The following is a 19,181-nucleotide window of genomic DNA, read 5'->3' as shown; positions in this document are numbered from 1 at the left end:
AAAGTTAGAAAAAGCTGACAACATACTTCTATAGGGATAATGCTTAGAAGTTCCTCAGGTATTTTCAGCTCTTGGCATTTAGGATGAGATATTTCTTCATCATATAGTCCAGGGATCAGCACAACAGCCTTGTAGGCCGTGTCTTGCCTACAACCTGTTACTGGCAGCACCATAAGTTAAGAACAGTTTTTATATTTCTTAAATAGTTGAACAAAGTCAATAGAATAGTGTTTTGTAGTATGTGAAAATTACATAAAATTCAGATTTCAATGTCCACAATTAAAATTTTATTAGAACATGGCAAAGCTTAATTGTTTATGTCTGTCGTTGGTTTCCCATCACAATAGCAAGATTGAGTAGCTATGACAGAAACCCCATAACCTGTAAAAGCTAAAAAATTTAGTATCTGACCTTTTTTACAGAAGGTTTTCTAACCCCAGATGTACCCTATCAGAAGCACTTACCACGTTTATTACACTAATTCCTATTCAGTACAACTGCATCAGCCATCGCCGCAGTAAATGCCCAGCTGGGTTTCCAAATGGGCCCTTGGTCTTGGGGGTGATTAGGGAGGTTGGGGCGAGTCTGATAATTGATTGTGTTTCCTTTTTTCGGGGCTTCTTGGAAACAGCCAAATGTTGGGAAATACAGCCTATCTTATAAGCTGCTGTGTGGGAATTTTCTTCAGTTGATTTTCCTTTTACCTCCTTTGTATATGTGTTTTTATTTTTTTGGTACATGTTTTTCAGTATTATGTTATTATACTCTTATATGTTAAGTACCTGTAAATTCTTTTTGGAATGAATTTTAGTTTGATAACAAATATTAACTGAACAACCTCAGTGAAGATTTTAGAAATCTGAAATTTTCACTAACAGTGCTGCTCTCATTTCAGTTGAGTGATATTAAATAGCTAAATATTATTCCTAGTACTATACTTGGTTTATTTCATGTAAGTCTCAAAAATATCCCTGTAAGATAAATCCTGCTGTTATAGCTACGGAAGGTTGACTTTCAAGAGATTAAGAATCTTGTCTCAAGAGTTCCACACAGTAAGTACAGGACTAGGGGTTAAACCTGAGTACTATTGCCTCTAGTAATGGAACTCTTTGACAGTACATTACCCCAGTTTTAAAGAACATTTTTAGGGCCTCCCTAGTGGCACAAGGGGTTAAGTCTCAACACTATGATTCTGTCGACAGCCATTGTAGCACAGTTCAGTCCCCGGCCAGCAAGCATGTGGCGCAGCAGACCTCTCCTGTCTCGCCTGCTGCTCCCCTCAGCAATGTATTTCAGTAGATCTACCTGTTCTGTTCCCCACTGTCTCTAGTGAATCCTCTCACACTCTGCACCTCTGACCTACACCCCAGCTCTTGTATGCATTAAAAAAAAAATCTTTTAAAAAAAAAAAAAAAAGGGCCTCCCTGGTGGCACAAGGGGTTAAGACACAACCTACAGGACAAGTTCGATCCCCAGCCAGGGAGGTGACCCACATGGTGCAGTTGACCTCTCCTGTCTCGCCTGCTGCTCCCCTCAGCAGTGTATTTCAGGCAATCTGCCTGTTCTGTTCCCCACTTTGTCTCTGGTGATTCCTCTCACCCCCACACCTCTGGCCTGTACCCCAGATCTTGTATGCATAAATAAATAAATCTTAAAAAAAATTTAACACTGGAATTGTTTTTTCAAATAAAGCTCCTAATAATAAAAGAGATAAAATAGTATTTATTTTTTGTAAGTTGAAACGTGTGTTATTAGGGGCCTCCTGGAGCATAGGGGTAAGTCTCATTACCATCATGTTATCACTGCTGCAGCCTGAGTTCAATCCCCTCCCAGGGAGCTAACCTACATATGGCACAGCAAACTTCTCCTGTCTCACTCATTGCTCCCCTTTCTAGTGTGTTTCAGTGGATCTGCCTATTCTGCTCCCCGCTCTGTCTCTGGTGGAGCTTCTCACCCACCGCACCTCTGGCCTACTCCCCAGTTGTTCTATGCATAAATAAATATTTTTTTAAAAAATAAATGTGTATTGTTAGAATACAGTGTGCACAGAATTCAATTTTTGATGATTGATTTCTAATTTGTTTCTAGTTTTAGTTGGTCAGTGTAGAGAAAATCCTTGTTCATTCCTTATTTTTCCATGACAGTAATTAAAATCTTGTAACATATGCTTACATCTTAAAGTATTATAGAAGTATATCACATAACAGGTTAAAGTTCCCCATAATTCCACTGTCCTCTATGGTAATATTGACAACTTTTTAAGCAATATGCTTTGCATTCTTCTAGTTTAAAAGAATAAATCAAAATTAACTATGACAAATGCTTAATTCTCTAACATAAATGTAATCCAAGAACTATCATTTTTAGTCATAATTTCTTTTTAAATTTTATTTTTTATATTCCCCGCACAATTACAACCCCCTTATTTTGACCCCAAGCCCTCCTTTCCCCACCCCCCACCCGCCATAGAGTGTCTCTGGTTCATAGTATGTCGATTTTGATATTTTCTTTCTTATAGTTACTCTTTATCCTGGTCCCTTATTTAAGTTTTCTAGATTCCTGCTATGAGTGAGACCATCCTGTATTTTTCTTTTTCTTTCTGGCTTATTTCGCTGAGCATGATCCCTTCCAGTGCCATCCATGTTGCTGCAAATTGCATGTGTTTATCTTTTTTGAATGCTGAGTAATATTCCATGGTATATATGTACCACATCTTCTTGATCCAGTCATCTATTTTTGGGCATTTGGGTTGTTTCCAAAGCTTAGCTATTGTAAATAGTGCTGCTATAAACATAGGGGTGCAGGTAGGTGCTCTTTGGAATTGATGTTTCTGTGTCCTTTGGGTAAATACCTAGGAGTGGAATTGCTGAATCATATGGAAGCTCTGTGTTTAGTAGGTCAAGAAATCTTCACACAGCTCTCCATAGTGGTTGGACCAGTTTGCACTCCCACCAACAGTGCAGGAGAGTTCCTTTTTCTCCACAACCTCGCCAACATTTGTTGTTGCTAGTTTTTTTAATATGTGCCATTCTCACTGGTGTAGATGGTATCTCATGGTAGTTTTGATTTGCATTTCCCTGATGGCAAGTGATGTTGAACATTTTTTCATATGCCTGTTGGCCATTTGCATTTCCTCTTCAGAGAAGTTTCTTTTTAGCTCTTCTGCCCATTTTTTGACTGGATTATTTTCTTTGTTGTTGTTGAGTCTCATCAGCTCTTTGTAGATTTTTGTGATCAGTCCTTTATCATTAGTGTTGTGTGCAAAAATATTCTCCCTGTCGGTGGGGTTTCTCTTTGTTTTGGTTATTGTCTCTTCTGCTGTGCAGAAGCTCTTTAATTTGATGTAGTCCCAGCTGTTTATCTTTGCCTTCATTATCACTGCTTTGGGTGATGTGTCTGTAAATATGTCTTTGATGTGCATATCATGTAGTGTTTTGCCTATATTTCCTTCTATGTATTTTATGGTTTCAGGTCTTATGTCTAGTTCTTTAATCCATTTTGAGTTGGTTTTTGTGCATGGTGTTAGGTAGTAGTCAAGCTTCATTCTTTTGCATGTAGCCACCCAGTTTTCCCAGCACCATTTTCAGTCATAATTTCTAAGGTCTGGTAGGCTAAGCTGATTATTTATTTACTCATTCAAATGGACACACTGGGATTTTGAGCAGATTTCTCTCCTAGCAATTAATTTACCATTGTGCATATGAGTAGATTTGTACAACCTTGCCTCTCCACACTGTAGAAGTAACTCTTAATCAAGAAGTTATAGTGTGTGTACAAAAATGGTGGAAGATTCTGTGTTCCTAATCCTGTGTCAACCCCAAATTACTGATTGGTAATCCCAAATATGTACTATAACACATTCAGAGTGTTTTTATATGCCTATCAAAGAAAATGGGTCATTATATATTTTTTAACTGACAAGTAATTCAAGTGGGAAATATCTTTAGCAGGCCCTGGAATTTTGTAAAATAGAATTTGGTCACTGCCGGCTTAGATTCTCAAGAATTTATCACTTGTTTCTGACCCAGAGCCATTTAATTCCTTCATGTCTTGTTTGTTGTAATTCCTTGATCTTCTAAATATCTTATATCATGGACATAATCATAAGAAATTTAGTGACTGTGTAGTGAGATAATGTCACCAAGAAAGCTGAATTTGGTTCTACTTTCTATTTTGATATAGTGAGACCTTGCTAGTCAAAAAAAAATTGATGAGCTATAGTCTATTGAGAAGAGTTGTGGTTAAGAAGTGTCGTAAGAAATTTGAAAATTCTTTTTCTTTTTCCTACATTTGTCAAGCCCTAGAACCATCTCCCTTTAGAATCTTAGCCCTTTTTCTTCCATTCTTTTTTATTCATTTATTTTGTATCAGTTCTACTAGGCTTGTCTTTGGTAAGAAGATACGTAAATGTTCTATGTCCTTATGTTTATTAGCAAAAATGTGTTGATACCCATTCCATGATGTTGGGACATACTCATTTTGACACTATTTAGCGATTAAGCTAATGAATGTGTTTAGATTAAAGAAAAAGCATGAAAATTAAAGATTGTGTAAAACATGTCTAAAATTAGTGTGTTTATGATAATTTTTTATATTAAGCTAGAATTTTGTGACTTACTATTATGTCTAATGTAAGATTGCCAGTACCGCTGAGCACAAGTAGATGAGTGATTCTAAAACTACCAAGGAGGGGCCTCCCTGGTGGCACAGCGGTTGAGCGCTGGGTTGCAAAGCTGCCAGTAGCCTCTGCAGCGCCGGCTCGATCCCCAGCCACCGGGTGAGGGTCCCACATGGCACACAGACCTCCCCTGCTGCTTGCTGCTCCCCTCAGCAGTGTACTTCGGTCCCTCTGACTGTACCTCCCACGCTTCTGACTGTACCCAGTGCTTGTATAAATAAATAAATAAATCTTTTTTTAAAAAAAATAAATAAAACTACCAGGGAGGAGTTTTTAGATCCTGACTTCTCCCCATGAAAATACTCAAAATCAGACTCTCCTTTTTTACCTGTAAATCTAAATATTACTTGCCTGTCTCTATGATATTTCTTCATTTATTCTGGAAGGATATGAAGCTACCAAAAATGGTTTAATGTTAAGTTTTAAGGATCCTAGAATGCCATTCTAAAATTTTTGGATGTGGTCATTAGCCTTGCAGTGCCATTGAGTATTTTGATTCAATGATTAGAGTTATCATGAACAGAAGGTTTTAGGAAGCTTGATTTGGTAGAATGTAATGAAGAGGATCAAATTGTTGAAGAGAAGCTGAAGCTGGAAGCACTATCAGCTTTTATAGTAGTAGTTTGAGAATGGAAGCAGAATGGGAACGAGGAGGATCAGCATGTATTTAACATAGTTGTCTTTTTGTTGTTTCAGGATCCTCTTGTGCATTTATCCGAAGATGTGATAGCAAGAACTTACAACATTTTTGCTATTATGTTTCGGTATGCTGTAGAGATATTAACCTGGGAAAAAGAAAATGAATTGCCGGCAGATTTAGAAATGGAGTAAGTACAACTCATTCATTCTGTGTATTTATGTTTGCTTAAACTCAGTTTTAACCATTTTGACTCTTATTCCTTATTAGGCTAGAATATAATCTTTTCTTTTTTTAATAATTATTTTTCAGCTGAACAACAGCCTTGGTTTTATAGCTTTTAAATATATGTAATCTACTTGCTTGGTAGAGGTATCTCTCTGTTGATTGATTGTTTTAGTTGGTTTATCCATGTTGAAGCCCCATCATGGCTCTACTGCTGGTTTCAGGCACAGGCAGTTTCCTCCTTCATTGTCTGAGAAAACTGATAAGTTAATTACGCATTCTTTTTGTTTTATCCGCTAGGTAAGATTAGGGGATGAGCTGTTCCATAGAAGTTAGTTTTCTAATTTAAATAAATGCTCGAACTCAGTTTTACCCATTTTATTTCTAAGTTATTCTACACTTGGTGCTTCTTTTAGTATATATCTGACACTTTTGTCCTTTAAACTTTGTTAAGGAGGTCGCAGACTGGTGACCCAAGTTGGATCTGCCATATCTATGTGTTCAGTGTCCTTGTGAATGTGCTTGTCTCAAGCAGCCTTGGCTTTTATTTCTGTCTAATATTACCCAGGCTTGATGGAATTGTATTCATAGTTAAGTTTGGATACAAGATGAACGAGTATCTGAAGGATATTGTGGTGTTTCTTTTTTACTTTCTCAACAGCGTTTCCTATAATTGGCTTTGGGTTAAAGTGTTTTTTAATAAAATGAAAAGTTATTATACTTTGGAAAATTACTCAGTACTTCATGACTTTTTCTTCATCTACTCCAAATTGGAAACTATCGATTCAAGATCCAAATTTAGACCCTACAGAATAGAAGAGTTTTATTTTTATTTTTTTCTTCCATGTAGGTTCAGGGCCAACATAGAAGGGAAAGAGTCCAACTTCTCTTGCAGTGTTTTCCATCTTAGTAAATCACTTTTCATCCAAAAACCTGAATCACACATATTCATACATATATCAGGTCCATCTGGTTTCCTTCGATAAAATTCTATATCTTTTCATCTCCATTACTGCTATTCTAATCCAAATTAATTTCATCTTTGGGCAACATGGTTAAGAAACAGGATTGCCCTCATTCATTCTCCACACTGCAGCCAAAGTGAACTTTAAGGTGAATCTGACCATATCTCCTATTTCAAATCCTTGATGGCAAAATGAAAAATCCATTATGAGGTCTTCAAAATTTCTGCCTCTCTCCATACTACTCTTACACTAATCTTCCTCTCTGTGCTCTAGCTCCAAATATTTACCTTTGATACCTCAGGGCCTTTGCTTTTCCTTTCACGAGCCTGAAGTTTCTCAATCTTGGCCTTTTGAATAAAATTTATTCTTTGCATGGGAGCTTTCCAGTGGATTGTAGAATAGTAAGCAGTTTACGTGGGCTTACTAAATCCCAGTGGCACCCCAGTCATGACAACCAAAAATGTTTCTAGGCATTGCGAAATGGTCATCTGTTGGGAAACTGGGAGGAATTGCCCTCAATTAAGAAACAGTAGCAGCCAATTCTGACTTCAGGTATCAGATTACTTCTCTGGCATTTCTCCTCTAATCTGCTATGGCATTACTTCTCTAACCTGCTTTACTCTGCCGTAGTATCCTACTCTTCTTGATAAGCCAGTTCATATAGAATTAACAGGTCTAATATCTACCTCACCAGATGGTAGTATCATAGAGCTGGGATCATGGATGACTTCATTATAGGTAAGTGTGTACCCAGGGCCTAGCACATTCCCTAGAGCAAAGTATGTCCTTAATAAAACAGCCTGGAACAAGGTAATATTCACATGAATAATTAATATGTAATAAATAAACATTTTATCCCACAGAGAGAAGAGTGACACTTATTATTGCATGCTGTTTAATGATGAGGTTCACACCTATGAGCAAGTTATTTATACTCTTCAGAAAGCTGTTAACTGTACACAAAAAGAAGCCATTGGTTTTGCAACCACAGTAGATCGAGATGTAAGTAATTTTGTTATATATTTTTAATTGCTTTTTTTTAAAGATTTATTTATTTTATATAAGAACTGGGGTACAGGCCAGATACTCAGGAGGGTGAGAGAATTCACCAGAGACAGAGCGGGGAACAGAACAGGCAGACTGACAAAATACACTGCTCAGGGGAGCAGCGGGGGTGACAGGAAAGGTCTGCCGTGCCATGTGGGACCCTCGCTGGTGGGCTGGAATTGAACCAGCGCTGTAGAGGCTGCTGACAGCTTCACAGTGCGGCGCTCAACTGCCTGCACCACCAGGGGAGGCCCCATTTTGTTATATTGATGTTCCATAATAAATGGAACTTTTGCTGCAGATAAGTGATCCTAAAAAATTAAGTCAAAGGTATACATGGTTATGGTACTTTTTTTTTAAGATTTATTTTATTTATGCATCCAGGAACTGCTTTGTAAGCCAGAGGTATTGGGGAGGTGAGAGGATTCACCAGAGACAATGGGGAGTAGATTGACTGAAATAAACTGCTGAGGGGAGCAGTGGGCTAGACAGAAGAGGTCTGCTGCACCATGTGGGTCAGCAACCTGGCCAGGGATTGAAGTCGTGCAGCAGTAGCTACAGATAGCTTCATTGTGCTGAAACTCAACTCCTTGTGCCACCAGGGAGGCCCTGGTCCTTTTTTTTTTTAATTTTACTTGGATACTGGACTCAATATATATTGTTTATAACTATAACCTATTGTCAGAAAGTTTAAGAGGAAATATAGATATAGTTACCCTCATTCTCTCATGGCTTAGAATATTTAGTTATGAAAATAGACACTATTTAGAAGAATAAATGTTGTGGTGTTTAAGGAAGTACTAATGGCTTAAAATTTTAGGATAGCTATGAAGGAAACTATTTTAGTTTACTTTTCATCAGTGAATAGAATGAAGTTATAAATACTAAAAATTGATCAGAGTTGTATGCTCAGATATGTTTATTTACTGGTTCAGAATTTGTTAAAGCTGAATATATATATTTGCATGTTAACTTTAAATGTCTTTATTTACAGGGACGTAGGTCTGTTCGATATGGGGACTTCCAATATTGTGAACAAGCTAAATCAGTAATTGTGGTAAGTAATTTTAAAACATGCTTATACTATTATTTTTGTTAGATTAAACTAGTTCCTTATTTTGGCTTTTATGAACACATTTTTCTGCCTTCATGAACGTAAAGCTAACATGGACCAAGATCATATTTAAAGATGTTTCTTGAGCATGACATTATTATTTTATCTAGTTTTTTTAAGTTGTATCAAATTGATAGAGAAAATAAATGGTTAGATGAGATATCTCTTTCCTGTCTTCCTATTTCTCCATAGAGATGTGTTAGAAAATTTTTTGCTGCTTGTCTTATTTTGTTTTTGATAGGGTTTCATATTACTTTTTAGGAATTAAACTGGCCTTTAGCACCAAGATTAGAATTCAAGGGAAGTTGTTTCTTGGTACCTTAATAGCAAGGTATGCCACATATCATAATAGCATTTAGTGTATTATTTCTTTAAAAGAAAACTATAATCCACATCTACATATATTTGAGAAGTTAGAATTTATGGTCTTTAATTATTTCTTGTAACTGCATTTTATGTAAAGGTACCTTTTAAAACTAAGTTTATATATTTGAAGTACACAGATAAAGAAATAAAACAATGAATACTTGTATGCCTACATTATATCTTATTTCGTTGTACTTATATTAAATAAATAGAAGTCCTGGTATTATCCCTTCTTAATCTCATGCCCCTTCCTTCTTCCTTAAACATATCTACTTTCATTAAATCATTTGTTCATTTTCATGCATACCTTTATACTTCATTTATTATCTGTCAGAGCTCTTTGTATTGATTTGTAGGCCTTTAAATGTTATATCAAGATTCATCCCGAATGTATTTTGCCTTTTCATTTCAGGGTTGTTTCTTGATTTGTCTCTGTTAATACAGATACCTGTAAAGTATTTCATTGATAGCATAATTCTTAAATTTTCCTACTGGTGAACAATTAAGATATTTCCATTTTTGCTATTGCTAAAAGTCCTGCAATTGACCTTATTTTGTCCCCTTGTTGCTTGGATGCACGTTTCTCTAGGGTATATACTAGAGGTGGAATATCTTAGTTGTTAAGAGGTGAGCATTTTCGACTTTAAGTTAGTTCCCAAAATAGTGACTGACACACATTCCCACCAGCAGTGTATGAGACTTCCATTTCTCCACAATTTTGTCAAAACTACATATTGTCAGATTTTTAAATTTTTACCAATCTAACATGTTTAAAATGACTTCTCATTAGTTAAATTTGCATAGCCTTAATTATTATGTACCTTATTTAATATTTATATTGGTCATTTAAGAGTTCTCCGTGAATTTCCTGTTCATAGTCTTTACCCATATTTTCTTTTACATTGTCATTTTCTTACTCACTTGTAGGGGTACTTTATATAAGCAGAATCATGATCTTTAGTTGGAAATATCTTCCCCCTATATGTGACTTATTTTAAGTTTGTGGTCCATAACAAAAGCTTTACATTTTAAGTAGAACAGTTTAACTTTTTCTTTATGGTTGGTACTTTTGGTTCCTACTTAAGAAATTCTCCCTTGATAGCAGGACACATTCAATTTAATGTATCACAATCTATAGTATGGTTGTGTAAAATATTCCCATTCTTAGGAATTGTATGCCAAAGTATCTACAGATAAAAGCTATAATGCATGTAACTTATACTCAGTGGTTCATTTTTTAAACGTCCTAGTGTGTTTACCTGTCTGTGTGTACACAGGTTCATCTTTTAAAAATGTGTATGCATGTTATCTCTGTCTGGGTATACAGAAAGAAAGATAATAAGCTAAATATAAAGTAGTTAGAACAAAATGTTTACAATACATGAATCTGGGTAAAGAAAAGGGTATGTTTTTCCCTTACATATGTTATTTTATAACTTCTTATATTCAGTAGCATCCTTTTAAAAATTATTGTAACCTCTGATGGTGCTCACATAGAGTAGAAAGTCCTATAATAGATATTAGTAAGAAGAAAATCTAGTACACTACAAATTCATCTTAAGGGAGGGTGAGAGCTTCTTAATCAAGATTAGAGAACCCCACAAATTAGAGAAGAAATATTTATATACTCCATAAACAAAGTTAGGAGGCAGAATGTCGATTCAGAAAAAATATTTCTAATACAGATGATATTTAATGTTTATAATAAAGAGAGCACACATAGATTATCAAGTAGGCAACAAAAAACAAAATTTTAAAATGAATATTAAAAGGCAGGCAGAACAGAGAAAATTTAGATGGTCAATATATATGAAAAGATTGAATTCATCAGTAATAAGTTAAATGACAGGGAAATTTAATCCATCAGATTGTAGAAATCACAAGTTACAAAGTACCTTGCTGACATAGAGAATAGGAATATTTGTGTAAAAAGAAATGCTACAGTAGGTTTGGAAGATAATCTAGTAACCATTTCTCAGAATTTATCCCAGAGAAATAAAAGCATCAGTGTGTCTATAAAGATGTTTGGTATGCTTATGTTGTAATCATATGACTATGAACAAAGCAAATATGGTTGCCCATCTCTAGAGGATGTTTAAGTAAATCCACATCACAGAATGTTATGAAGTAACTAACACCAACCAAAAAAATAACCAGTTAAAGAAGAGATGCACAGGAGTAGGTATATTGTCCAAGTTTTATAAATCAAATAAAAAGCTTTAAATATGTACATATATAATTTATAGAGATGGAGAAAATACGCAAAGATGTATTATGTTCATGTGGAATGTGGAGATGGATGAAGCAGGAATGGAAGGCTGATCCAAACAGAAAATAAAAAGGAGGCAAATACATGTGGAAAAGTTTTGATAGGTTTGAGTAGATATTTCTCCAAAGAAGATAAACACATTGCCAACAAGTACATGAAAACACACTTAACATCACTGACCATTTGGTAAATACAAATAAAAACTACAATGAAATACCACCTCGTACCCATTAGAATGACTGTTACAAACAAAACAAAAGCAAAAAATGGAAGATCATATATTGGCAAGGATGTGGAGAGAGTGGAACCCTTGTATACTGCTGGAATGAAGTGAAATAGTGAGGCCGCTGTGGTAGTTCCTTTGAAAATTGGAAACAAAATTACCTTATCATCCAGCAGTAATACTTCTGAGTATATACACTAAAATTTAAAGCATGGTCTCAATGATATTTGTATACCTGTGTTCCCAGTAAGCTAGGGCAGAAGCAACTCAAGTGTCTGTCAGTGGGTAAATGGATACTCAAATGTGTATGCATACAGTAGAATATTATTCAACCTTAGAAAAGGAGAAAATTCTGAAACATGCTATAAGTTGGATGAACCTTGAGGAAATGATGCTAAGTGAAACAAGCCAGTCACAAAAAAAGATAAAAGCTGTGTAATTCTACATGTATGAGGTACCTAAATGGGTAGAATTTTAGCTTTACAAGAGGAAAAGAATTCTGGAGATTGCTTACTCAACAGTGTGAATGTAGATAACGCTATTGAACTTTTGAACTATACACTTTAAAAATGAGTAAGTGGTAAATTTTACATTATGTGTTTTTACTGCAATTTTTACAAGTGTTGATAACATCTGTGCAATGAACTAAATTAAGTAGTTAATATAAAAGCCTAAAGCAAATTTAAGCAGTTAAATCATTATATTTGTGGGGCAGATTTTCTAATATAGGACCAAAGATTACTGAACTTCTTACCGTTTTATAAGAATCCAAAACTTCCTTCTATAAAATTAGGATCTAAGGCAAGCCAAGTGGTATTTTTCTTATATGCATACATAAGGAATTCTCCTATAATGTTGAGAGTGTAGTTGAATTTAATAAAAATATTAACTTTTTAAAAAAAAATAGTCTTTTTAAGTTTGTTTTCTTCATCCTGCCATTTCTTTTTAAGAGAAATACCAGTAGACAGACAAAGCCACTCAAAGTTCAAGTTATGCATTCGTCTATTGTCGCACATCAGAATTTTGGTTTGAAACTTTTATCTTGGCTGGGAAGTATTATTGGATATTCAGGTAGGTTCATAAATGCTTGTGCTGATTGACTTAAGAAGGAGCTCATAGGCTTTAGAAAACTGATTTTGGGGAAAAATCAGGTGTAAAAGTATTCTGCTTTGATTTCATCTTTTTAAAGACCATCTCAGGTTATCTTTATGCACAGAAAAACCTGTTTCCCAAAACTTTGGTCCATTGCATTTCTTATATGTATACAAAGAGTTCTGTGTTCAAATAAATGCAGGAAACATTGGATTAAACAATAGTAAATGACTTTAGTGTGCTAATAACTGTAAATCTTACAAATTTCATGAGCAAGGTCAAAACTCCACTCTAAGTGAAACCTAAATGGTAAGCCTAATTTAATGATAAGCCTAAGGGATAAAGCCTAATTTTTATTTTTGTTTTGACTTTTTTGATTACTAAAAATTTACAAATTTGAAGTTACTGATATTTGGGGGTTTTTGTTTTTTCTGGTCTACAAGTTAGATAATCTTTTTCATGTAATGGCAACAGAATTTAGAAACCTCATGTCCAGTGCCAAAAATACAAGTTGGTTTACAACACTGAAAGGTAAAATAGGAATAGATCTAAGAATAGATTAGTACTCTATCTCATGTTGTTCCTTGGAGAAGAGAGGTGGTTTGCATAAACATTTCAGTGTGTTTACTACACTCATGCATTGCTTGACAAGAAGGACACTATCTGAGAAATTTGTCATTAGGTGATTCAAGGTGGTTGTTAGGTGATTTCATAGAGTGTACTTACACAAACCTAGACGGTGTAGCCTACTAGACACCTGGGCTCTGTGTGCAGCCTTTTGCCTCACCATTCTCTGTGTGGTCTGTTGTTGACTTGAAACATCATTGTGCAGCACAAGGACTGTATAAAGAAAATTTCTAAAATATGTATTGAAAGGCTGTTAGTAAGATCATATGGAGGTGAGGAAATTTAGAAGGACATATTGCTTGCCTTTTAAATGTTTGCAATTCTTCATGTCCTTTTTTTTTTAAGTTTTCTTTTTTTTTTTTTTTTATTGGATGCCTGTATACCAAGTGCTGTGCTACAGTCTTAATGAATAATATCATGAAGGCAATTTTTGCAGACAGTTTTCTTTGAGATAATTTACCATCAATAAAGGCCTTTGCATCTATTATTTAATGCTTACAAAGGTTTTGTCTTTAGCTTTGCAAACAATTTTTGTTCACTTTTATAATTAAATTTTAAAATTACCCCTTTTTTTCTTGATTATTAGACATGTTCATAGAAGACTAAAAACAGTGATTTAAATACTATAAAGTATGAAGCAAAAATGTGTTAAGATTTTGATTTTCTTAGCCAAAAGTGAAAGACAGTGACCCTGTAATTTACTCACTTGCTGAATATAAATAACCAGAGAAAACAAATGGGCAAAACACAACAGGAATGATTCACGGTATCTGAAATGTGGGCTGCTTACCAGAGGGGATGGGTGGGGGGAGAAAGGGAAAGGAGAGGAATATGGTAGGATATTGGCACTGGAGTTTTGGTGGAGGGCGAGAGAGGCATGTGTAAAGTTGTACTCTCAAAATTATATAGCTCTGTAAACAATTGGCAGATCAGTAAGTTTTGAGGGAAAGAAAGATTTTGGTTTTCTTAATGCTTATATTAATATTTGAAGACCATCTTTTTTTAAGTTTAGCATTTAGAAGACATAGAAATTTGTCTTCCAGTGCCACTCACATAGTAGACACAGTGAATTTTTGTTTAATGAATAAAGAACATTTTGCATAGCACTGATAAAATTCACTGGTATATAATAATAGTGCATAGCCGTATATTATTTTAAATGATAGCACAATTTTATGGCCACCTTCAGTTGCAGAGCATATAACAATTTTATTATAATACAGTTTTTAATTAGCATAGGTGCTTAAAGAATGATATTTCATTTGTTATGAGGATTTTTTCCTTTTTTTAATAGCATAAGAAATCATTGACTCTGATAGAAAGATTTTGGCATTCTGGAGTAAGAGTTGATGTGTAATGCAAGATTGGGCCTTTGTCTTTTTTCTGACAATGTTAATAAATAGTTAAAATGTTTACTTTTTCGAATAAATTTGCCCTTTAATAAAACATGTAAAACTCTATAGATCCATTTGAATGTTTCTATTAAAATGTCATTTTATTTAAATATTTCAAGTTACTGTTTTATGACTACCTTTCTTCCTGTTTTAAGATGGCCTTCGCCGAATTTTATGTCAAGTTGGTTTACAAGAAGGCCCAGATGGTGAAAATTCTTCTCTAGTGGATAGACTGATGCTTAGTGATTCCAAATTGTGGAAAGGTGAATCTTTTTAACTGCTTTTTCTTTTTCATTGCAATAACAGTGGTTTACAACATTATATATGATCACACCCTCTCCTAACTGCTTTTAGGGTACGGGGAACTTATGTAGGTAATTGGGATGTTAAATTTTTTTCACTTGGAATAGTCAATAAATATATTTATGATTTTTAGAATTAGCACTTAACAGTCTTAGTCTTTGGAGACAAAAACAGTTTTGCATCCATGAGCCAAAGTAAATGATTGTTACACCTTGTTAGAAAATTACGTGCAGAAAACTGATTTTTTAAAGAAGCAGATTACAGATATTTTATACAAGAACACATGTAAGAGTTTTGATCTTGAGACTTAGAATTGATTATTTAAAAACTTTGGAAAAATGATTTTTGACTTCTTCAGTATGACTTTTTCTTACATCTATTCTTTTTGTAAAAGGTGCTAGAAGTGTGTATCATCAGTTGTTCATGAGCAGTCTACTTATGGATTTGAAATACAAAAAACTGTTTGCTGTTCGATTTGCAAAGGTAGGTAGTTTTTCAGTTTGGAAGAGTAACAAAATAAACAGGTTATAAACAGAGTAACTACAGTTTGTCATTATATCCAGGTTTTGAAAATTAGCCGCTAATAGTAATGTCACTGTGTTGATTTTAAAGTCTAGTAAACTTCATGAATAATTTCTTTACATTTTACCAATAGAATAAAATTTTAGCAGTGAGGCTATTGTTGTTCATCACATGATGATATGAATGGACCCCTAATACAGTATATGTGATATAAAATAATAAAAGGAAAATATAAACCTATGTCATTTTGAATTTTGGTATCATTCCTATAAAAATTGGCTTAAAGAAAAGATAATTGAAATGACATGTATACAAGGATGTGATTAAGAATCATAAGCTTTTGGTTGTTGACATAGTTGAATCATGTTCTTTCTAGTAGCATGTTATTAAGTCACCTGCTTTTTGTTGGATTTTTTTTTCACCTGAATTAGGAGATTTTGGCTTTTTTGAGTTCTTAATCAAGAAAGCATGTAAGCTCATTTGGGGAGCACTTTCAAAATACATCTGTTTGTGTTCCATTCTCAACCCACTGAGACATTCACCAAGGGTGGAGTCCAAGTATGTGTACTTTGAAAGAGTCATCAGAGGATTCTGATAGGTATCCAGAGGTAACAAAGTCTAGTTTCATCAGAGACAGTGTATGTTATGGTTTAGCCCTAAAGGTACACAGTCACATCCTAGTATTTTAGTAGTTGTCACTCCTGTTTGAGCTCACAAACTGCCATTGTGCTCAAGAAGATTCTTCAGTGACTCAATATTTATATATAATTTTATTGGTAGAAATCACTCCAGTTATTTTTCTCATAGCAGTGTTACCTTATTGACTTCCTCCAGCACTGACTTTTCATTATAATCCTTAAAGATTTGGTCAATGTGGATTAGAGGTGAATCTCCCCCTTGTTGTTTAGAATTACCAGCAGTTGCAGAGAGATTTTATGGAGGATGATCACGAGCGAGCAGTGTCCGTGACTGCTCTGTCTGTCCAGTTCTTCACCGCACCTACTCTGGTGAGTAGTGCTTGCCTTTTCTTTGTAACTGATAGCTGGCACTCCTTGCCTTTTTTTGCCTTCTTAATAGAACTATGAGCGTTTGCAGAGTGATTTTGTGACAGATGACCACGACAAAGAGTTTTCAGTCGCAGACCTCTCGGTTCAGATATTCACAGTTCCTTCACTTGTAAGTACTGAAAGCCTAAGAAGAATGTTCTTGTTTTCCATTAAAAGAAAACTTTGAAATAATAGAGAATAAGATTTATATATTCTTTATATATTCTTGAATATATTTTACTGATATTCTTGAATATATTTTATTATTGAATTTTATTGATGAATGATCAGACTTCAGATACTTTCAGCCATAATAAAATTTGTCTTTGAAAATGTAATTGGGAGAGAAAAAAATCATTTAAATTTTTTTTTTAAAAAAAGATTTATTTATATTTATTTATTTATTTATGCAAGCACTGGGTACAGTCAGAAGCGCGGGAGGGTGAGAGAATTCACCAGAGCCAGAGCAGGGAGCAGAGCAGGCAGAAGGACCGAAGTACACTGCTGAGGGGAGCAGCGGGCGGCAGGAGAGGTCTGTGCGCCATGTGGGACCCTCCTCCGGTGGCTGGGGAGCAGCCGGGGATCGAACCGGCGCTGCAGAGGCTGCGGGCAGCTTTGCAACCCAGCGCTCAACTGCTGCACCACCGGGGAGAACAAAATCATTTAAACTTAACCTGTACTTTTCTCTAATGCTTCCTGAGGTTTTTGAACTGATGAGTTAAAATTAAACTAATTGGTTTAACAAAAGTATCCATTAGAAACACAGCACATTATATATGATCTCATATTTTGAGAGCTCCTCCTTCCCCTAATAAGGAAACGGGGTAGCTAAAACAATTTGAATTGTAGTAATTGGGTGGTCTTGTACTGGTTGCTCCAGAAAGACGGCATTATTATGGTTTAGTACTGCTTACTAATTAAAATTCATGCCTAATTCATTCAACAGAAATTCATTGAATGCTGGTTACTTAATGGGCATAGTTCCAGGTTTTGTGGAATGAACAAAAACAGAAGTGGCGTTTGCCCTCAAGGAACTCAGAATAAGAGGAAAGACTCATATAAATGATTAATTAAAAATTTAATGAAAACTGAACAGTTTGGATGTTTTGAGAGAGAATAGAGAGATCTGACCTTATCCCGTAGTTCAAAGATTCTCCAAGGAAGGTGCCTTTTTGCAGTGTAGTAAAGGAAACCCATGCAGAGGGACCAGCACCTGAGAGAGTCCTGAATTAGGAAGGAAGGAGCATTACCTATATTGCGAACAGAAAGAAATTCAATACAATTGAAGACTCTTGAATTTGTAGTGAAATGATATCAGAAATGTAGACAGGGACCAAGTTGTATAGATTTAAGTGTATGCTACAGGTATATTACTATCAAGGTGTGGCTTCCAGCTTTATGATTTTTTTTTCCTCAGATTACTTTCATGTTCAAGCATATAGCTGTTTGTTCAGTTGAAGCTATCAGAAATCTATTTATGCATTAATAAAATATATTACAGGCCAAATGAAGGATTTGGGATTTTAAGAGCATGGGAAGGCATTAAAGAGTTTTAAGTTTTAAACCACCATTTTTAAAAGATGGTACAGTTTATAATTTGGAGAACAAATTGGCAGGGGGCAACAGTAAATATGGGGAACCTAATTAGAAGCTAATGAAATGATCCCAACCAGGACTGATGGTAACTTGAAATGAGATGGTGCAGTGGATATGAATAGTGAGAGATGTTTAGGTTGTAAAATCTACAGGCCTGGCCAAGTGTTGGGTTTGGAAGATAATGGGTTTGGTCAAGGATTTGGTTATAAGGTTTGAGGGGAAAGTGTGGAGATAAATTTCTAGGTTTCTGGCTAGTGGATATTGTGCTACTCAAGCAGGGAGTTTGGAGAATGAGTAGGATTTGTGAAGCATCAAAGTAGTTCTTTTGGTTTAATCAGTAGTGAATTTGAGAAGCCTTCACCAATCCCATGTGTATTAGATCTGAGTTTCTTTGCACCATTGATTTTGTTGTCCATTTCCATGCCATTTAAATGCCACCCCCATTTAAATAACTTTAGCTTAATATCTTGCAAAGCTAAATCTTTCATTATTTTTTTCCAGAAATTTCTTAATTATTCTTAGACCCCTGTTTTGATTTTTTTTTTTTAAGTGAACTCAGATCAGTTTGTCCTTTACCAAAAAGTCATATTAGGATTTTGACCAAAAAGATAATATATTTATAGATAATTTGGGAAGAATTGGTATCTTTACAGTCTTGAATATTTTTTTTACTTTATTCAAATGTTATGTTATGCTCTAAATGAAGGTGTCATAGCTCTCTTGTTATAGGATCTTACAATTTTTTTTATTAAACTCATGCTTTTTGTATGTTTGATGCTACAGTAAATTATTTTTTTATTTTTATTTATTTTTTTTTTTAAAGAGGCATGTTTTATTTATTTATTTATTTGTTTATGCATGCACTGGGTACAGTCAGAAGCGCAGGAGGGTGAGAGAATTCACCAGAGCCAGAGCGGGGAGCAGAGCAGGCAGAAAGACCGAAGCACACTGCTGAGGGGAGCAGCGGGCGGCAGGAGAGGTCTGCGCGCCATGTGGAACCCTCCTCCGGTGGCCGAGGAGCAGCCAGGGATCAAACCGGCGCCGCAGAGGTCGCCGGCAGCTTCGCAACCCAGCGCT

At 35.1% G+C, this 19,181-nt stretch overlaps 1 protein-coding gene across 4 annotated transcripts in view; it reads left to right on the top strand.

The window, feature by feature from the left end:
• Positions 1 to 19,181, top strand: part of UBR2 (ubiquitin protein ligase E3 component n-recognin 2) — a gene marked incomplete at both ends in the record, with an annotated part of 108,329 nt that overhangs the window by 34,270 nt on the left and 54,878 nt on the right. For 2 of the 4 annotated variants that reach the window (XM_084228348.1, XM_084228347.1), the window contains 7 exons: positions 5,375 to 5,505; positions 7,369 to 7,507; positions 8,547 to 8,609; positions 12,475 to 12,595; positions 14,793 to 14,900; positions 15,335 to 15,423; positions 16,540 to 16,638. In XM_084228348.1, the coding sequence (XP_084084474.1) occupies positions 5,375 to 5,505; positions 7,369 to 7,507; positions 8,547 to 8,609; positions 12,475 to 12,595; positions 14,793 to 14,900; positions 15,335 to 15,423; positions 16,540 to 16,638 (750 nt within the window). Of the gene's footprint in view, positions 1 to 5,374; positions 5,506 to 7,368; positions 7,508 to 8,546; positions 8,610 to 12,474; positions 12,596 to 14,792; positions 14,901 to 15,334; positions 15,424 to 16,370; positions 16,470 to 16,539; positions 16,639 to 19,181 lie in introns of all 4 variants that reach the window. The other 2 variants (XM_084228350.1, XM_084228349.1) reach the window with 1 other exon arrangement.

The sequence above is a fragment of the Talpa europaea genome, assembly GCF_964194135.1.
Source record: "Talpa europaea genome assembly, chromosome: 2".
NCBI lineage: Eukaryota > Metazoa > Chordata > Mammalia > Eulipotyphla > Talpidae > Talpa > Talpa europaea.
The sequence above is the reverse complement of the archived record's forward strand: the minus strand, read 5'-3'. Positions and strand labels throughout refer to the sequence as shown.